The 5,841-nt window shown below is 36.6% G+C and overlaps 1 protein-coding gene across 2 annotated transcripts in view; it reads left to right on the top strand.

Moving 5' to 3' along the window:
• Window positions 1-418: 418 nt before the first annotated feature.
• LOC107096545 (proton myo-inositol cotransporter-like) overlaps window positions 419-5,841 on the top strand; it is an 11,396-nt gene continuing 5,973 nt past the window's right edge. For both annotated transcript variants that reach the window (XM_015393249.1, XM_015393248.1), the window contains exons 1-8: window positions 419-573; window positions 1,779-1,987; window positions 2,076-2,184; window positions 2,277-2,440; window positions 2,544-2,658; window positions 4,698-4,823; window positions 4,914-5,032; window positions 5,304-5,456. In XM_015393249.1, coding sequence (XP_015248735.1) covers window positions 425-573; window positions 1,779-1,987; window positions 2,076-2,184; window positions 2,277-2,440; window positions 2,544-2,658; window positions 4,698-4,823; window positions 4,914-5,032; window positions 5,304-5,456 — 1,144 coding nt within the window. In that variant the 5' untranslated portion in view covers window positions 419-424. The remainder of the gene's footprint in view (window positions 574-1,778; window positions 1,988-2,075; window positions 2,185-2,276; window positions 2,441-2,543; window positions 2,659-4,697; window positions 4,824-4,913; window positions 5,033-5,303; window positions 5,457-5,841) is intronic.

Raw genomic sequence — 5,841 nt, 5'->3', positions numbered from 1 at the left:
TTCAGCAGATAGAAACCGAATGTGGAGTAACTGAATACAATGCAGGAAGTAGTAAGGAAACTACAGGAAACAGTATCAAAATAAAAGGTCCTATTTTTTCTCAACTTTTCATCATAAAAGTCTGTATATAAATCGCCTTAATGGCGACACAATAGTCATTTATTTTCAGCACAAAACAAGAACTCAAAATTAAATACGCCCCCTGGTGGCGACAAACACCAAATGCACTCCTTTGTTTTTCATGATGTCATTTTTTTCTCTCTTCTTGCTGATGTTTAAAGTCTCTTCTGTTGGTCTGTGGCATGAAATCTCTAAAACGATCTGCTGAAGTTTGTGGTTGATGCGTAAAAAACTGTTGGCAGGGAGAAATAAAGTGTGTAAATAAATTATTTGTTTTTTTTGTCATTTGTCAGGCATTGCTTCTATGACCGTTCCTGTGTACATCGCAGAAGTTTCCCCTCCACAGCTGAGAGGCCAGCTGGTCACCATGAACTCCCTTTTCATTACCGGAGGTCAGTTCATCGCCAGCGTGGTGGATGGAGCTTTCAGCTACCTGAGTCACGATGGATGGAGGTACAGATTAGACCCAGATTATTGCCCCTTCTCTTCAGACAGGGTTTTCCTTAGATCCTCCAAGTCCTTAAAAGTATTGAAATAAATAAAAAAAGAGCAAAACGTTAAAAGGAATTGGAGAGGTTTTGAAAAGTTGTTGTCAAAGGACCTTCAAAAAAGCAAATAATCTGATTTTGGTCAGTGATTAGACTCTGATTTCTTTTTTTAGGAGAGTTTTTGTCCATTGACTCCAACTTTTTTATTGTTCTTATTACAAAAATCTAAAGAAGGAGTTTTCTCCTTTTCTAGAGCAATTTGGTCAGATATGTCCCATTAAAGTGTTATGAATGGTGCTTTAGACCATTTTTTTGTAACATCTTTATTTTTATCACTGAGTTTCACTCAGACTATGTCACATAAGCAAGCTGCTATGTAGATAATCATCTTCATGTCAGTCATGTTGAAAAATTAAAGCGCATATTGTGTAAATTTTGTTTAATACATTTTTTAAGCAAAAGAAGACATTTTGTAAATGAAAATTTGAAAGAAAAAAACATGCAATCCCAAAATGAAACCCAGAAAAGGTTTTGATATGAACTTTGCTGTTTTCTCTGGTTTTAATTATATTTCATTATTTAAAAAAATTACATTTATTTTTTCATTTTTAATTTTTTGTTCATATTTCATTTTTCAAGTTTGAAATTTACAATCTTTATTTTTCATAAACATTTTTAAAGATTTTTTTGTTTTCAATTTTTTCTTCTAAACTGTTTTTAAGATTGATAAATTTGATTATTTTCATCTTGCTTTTTAAAGATTTCAAAGATCACTTCACTTAAAAGAAATCCAAAAACGCCGCTCTTGATGCACGTTGACCAAAAAAATAAATAAATGTTGCTAACGTCCAGCAGACCAATAGAAATGCATCTTCACTCCTCAGTCAAGAGGAAAGCCCGCCCCCATGAAGAGAATAAGATCTGGAAACTAAAAAACTAAATAAAGGAAAATATATAAGCTGTATCAGATATTTGGATAAAAAAACAAAACAACAACAGCAAAGTAACTATCAAAATATTTTTTTAATTTCTTTTCATTTATTTTAATTAAAATATATTTCACTGTATCATTTCTGGTTTTCTTTTTTTAATTTCGGTTCACGAAAATCAATTGAACGTATTTAGCTCCTGCTTCAAGGGGAGACTTAAATGGCTTCCCTCCTTACCCAGGTACATGCTGGGCCTGTCCGTCCTTCCTGCCGTGCTGCAGTTCTTCGGCTTCATCTTCCTCCCAGAGAGCCCCCGCTGGCTCCTGCAAAAAGGCCGGCATCAGGAGGCTCGTCAAGTCCTGGGCCGGATCCGGGGGGAGCAGAATATCGAGGAGGAGTACAACGCCATCAGGGACGGCATCGAGGAAGAGGAGAAGGAATCGGGATCAGGTCTGAGAGCCTTTTGGGGACCCAGTCTCATTCTACAGAACTTTATTAAAAGGCAAAGTTTGAAATTCAGCCTATCGTCCATTTGCAGGAGGCGTGGTCATTTTACGCATCCTCAGCTACGGCCCAACTCGCAGGGCGCTCATCGTCGGTTGTGGTCTGCAGATGTTTCAGCAGATATCTGGGATTAACACAGTGATGTAGGCCTAATTGCCTCTTATTTATCTGCAGGGGCTTTTGTCAGAGCGTGCAGTTTGCTTGACCTCATGGTTCTGTTTGCTTTGGTGTAAAGGTACTACAGCGCCACCATTCTGCAGATGGCAGGAGTACGGGAAGACAAACAGGCGATCTGGCTGGCTGCAGCAACTTCAGCAACCAACTTTGCTTTCACATTAGTGGGGGTATGGCTGGTGGAGAGAGTCAGTCGCCGGAAACTGACCCTGGGCAGTCTTCTAGGTCTGGAATTCCTGAAACTTTCATGCTCTGATGATCTAACTTTAACGGAAAGGCAATTAAACCTGTGGCGTCATTATTTATCTGTCTGTTCGCTCCATTGCAGGTACCGGACTGAGTCTGACGGTGCTGGCAGTCGGATTCCTGCTTTCAGCCCAAAACTCTCCTCCTGTTACCCTCCATCCTGTCGACTCTGGGAATTCAACCTGCAGGCTTTATGGGTAAAAAAAATAAAATAATAAAATCAGGAAGTATGACTTCCTTTTAATTTCAGACAGAAACCAGCTGCTCAGAAGCAGAGTCTCCCTCATTCTTCTGCTCTTCTACAAACAACCTTTACTTTTCTTTATTTCTAATGCTTCTCTACCCAGAAACCATCATCATCTGTTATTTAATATTTCTTATTTATTGGGAGGAAATGTAAACTCAAGCTGTGCTTCTGGGGAAGGATTCCAAAGTGGAGATTATAATCCCTCCTATCTGCTTCTATGGAACATCATCTTCCTTATATATATTCAATGGCATCCTCACTTTAAAAAGGCAAATAAAGCAGATAGTATATGTATGTATGCAGCACATTTCAGCTCAAGAGCAATGCTCAAAATTACGCATCGACACACTAGTATTTAATTTCCCCTTAGTGATTAAAAATCTTGTTTATATTGAAATTAAATTGAAATTAAGTTACAAACACCAGAGACTCACAATCTGATAAAAAAAACCTCACACATTATGTATCATAAAAGTACAGATTCAAAATGTATGATGCATGCAGAATTATAAAACTATGGCTGTGTGATTAAATAAAAATATAGTTCTGCATTATTATTAGCAGGTTGTGAAACTACTTGTAACAGGTAGTTGCTACAGATGATAGAACCGGTGAGAGGATATGCAAATGTTTGATTCCCCTGATCATTTTCCAAGTTTGCTCTCTTAGAAATAAAGTTACAATCTCAAAAATATGCGTTTGATTTAGCTCGTCTCTGGACATAAACACAAACTAGCCATTGCAGTATGGAGTAAAATTTGTTCCAATACAGATGCAAGAAATGAACATGTAAATGGGAGTTTCAAAAAAGAAAGAAGACATGAAACTGGAAATTTTTTTTTGGAAAGTACCTTAGCTGTTCCCTTAGCTTGTAGTTTTTTTTTAAATTCTAATTCTTATCATATTTTAGTTTATATGTATATATTTTGAAACAATATCTTTTTCACAGATGTTCTTTCAGTATCTTTTTCAAACATAATTTTTTTTCAATCTTTTTAATTTTGCTTCTTTATATTCATTTTTATGAACTGCATTGCTTGACAACAAAAACACTGTGGTTAATTATACACATCAATACACTAACATTGAAAATTATAAGTACACAATTAATGCTCTTTTCAGAACTAGATTTAGTGTTTTATGGGGTAAAGAGGAAAATGATGCGTCCGTGCAAGTCATCTAGGAGTCTTCAGTGAAGTCATAGCTAAATAAGTATTTTAATAAAAACATATTAAATTATCAGTTTATGTAGATATTAGTACATGTAAATGATGTAAATATAAAATTTATGCAAAAATGATTATTGATACAGGTAGGTAAGTATGGAAAATATTGAAGAACCCAAAACTGAAAAAAGGTTATCCACTACACCTTCTATCTAGAAAGCACAGATGTTGAAATATATGCGTCAATTTGTTAGCAAAGGCTGTAGGAAAGTATAGTTTGTTTAATCTTTGATTTGACCCTGAGGTTCTGGCGCCTATTCACTATCGGCAGTGTACATTGGTTATTACCTGGCCACCCTTATAAAAGTTTTCTGGCTACGCCTCTGCCACCGTCCCCTGAGGGTCCAGCTTGTAACAAAAAATCAGAAAAAATAAAATATAAAAAAAAGTTACTTAAAACCTGTTTAAGAGCAAAATTTTTTTCATAGTTTTAGTTCAAAACGTCTTCTTTGCAACAATGATGGATCAAAATTCCCTCCATGCTGCAGCAGAGCAAGATAAATCTGTGCCGTTCCACTGCCAACCTGACTTCAGGCTCTAACAAAACCAAAAGTCGCCATTTTCTCAAGCATGAGTCGCTGGTTCCCATCTTTAACCCTACCAGACTTAATTTTATTTGATCGTCTTCAGTGAAAAAAAACAACATAATTTTTCCATCTAAGTTTAGAAGTTTTGATCCATTTTGGCCTAATAATTGAAGACCTTCTCCAGCTATGAAAACTGAGCCTTTGGTGAGTCTTTTACACGCTGCATTTTTCTACAGGTCCTGTGATCCTTGCATGCTGGATCCAGGCTGTGGATTTTGTTACCTTGACAACGGCAATGGAGCGTTCAACTCTTCCTGCGTCCCTGTTAATCCAGCATCTACTGACAATGCGGCGTGGGGAAGGTCAGACCATTGTCTTATGTTAGATATAAGGCAGATCAGTTTGTTACAGTCTCAAACTGATAATCTTTGTTCCATATGTTTTTCACCCAGATGTTTTAACAAGACGGAAGAATCCGGCGGACTATTCTGGGCTTATAATTACTGTCCTACACCATACTCCTGGATTGTCCTTTTGGGCCTCATCCTCTACCTCGCATCGTTTGCTCCAGGTCAAAATCACTTAATTTCACTCTCTAAGCAACCAGCTTACTATTAAGAGATCAGTCTTTGTTTTTTCCTCCCATGCATGGGGAAAAAAAAAAAACCTAATCTCTACATCATAAGCGGAAATTGTTCATAAAATTTGAGTTGAAGCTAGAATAGACTATTAGATCATTAACTGAGTTGGAAATCAGTCCAAATTACATTCTTATCCGCAATTAGATATCTAAGGGAAACAAATGGATCAATATTTGATTATATATGTCACCAATATTCTAGGTATGGGCACAATGCCCTGGACTGTGAACTCGGAGATCTACCCCCTGTGGGCACGCAGCACTGGAAACGCCTGCTCCGCTGGTGTTAACTGGATCTTCAATGTCCTTGTGTCTTTGACATTTCTTCATGTTGCAGAGTATCTGACCTATTATGGTAAGCCTGTAACCTTTCCATCTGCAGTGATAGTTTGCCTTTATAAAACTCCTCCCACACAGAGCTGTTTTCTCTCTCTGCTGTTTTGTTTATGGGCTAATTCAAAGGTAGATGGATATTTCCTTTTCCTCTGCTTTTATCTGATACATGTTCTCAATTTTGTATGACAATATATTACAAATGTCAAAGAAATCAAGAGGAACATAATTTTTTTGTGGCCTAAACGTCTGAGTTATTTTTGTTGGCAGTCAACGGTGCTTATCATTGCAATAAAGCTTACTAACCAAAAAAAAATATTTACCAGTTAATAAATGAAGCTAATCAACAGGTTGACACGGCCTATAAATAAAGCTTAAAAAAAAAAAAAAATTATATATATATATAT

The sequence above is a fragment of the Cyprinodon variegatus genome, unplaced genomic scaffold, assembly GCF_000732505.1.
Source record: "Cyprinodon variegatus isolate N-32 unplaced genomic scaffold, C_variegatus-1.0 Scaffold632, whole genome shotgun sequence".
Lineage (NCBI taxonomy): Eukaryota > Metazoa > Chordata > Actinopteri > Cyprinodontiformes > Cyprinodontidae > Cyprinodon > Cyprinodon variegatus.
The sequence above is the reverse complement of the archived record's forward strand: the minus strand, read 5'-3'. Positions and strand labels throughout refer to the sequence as shown.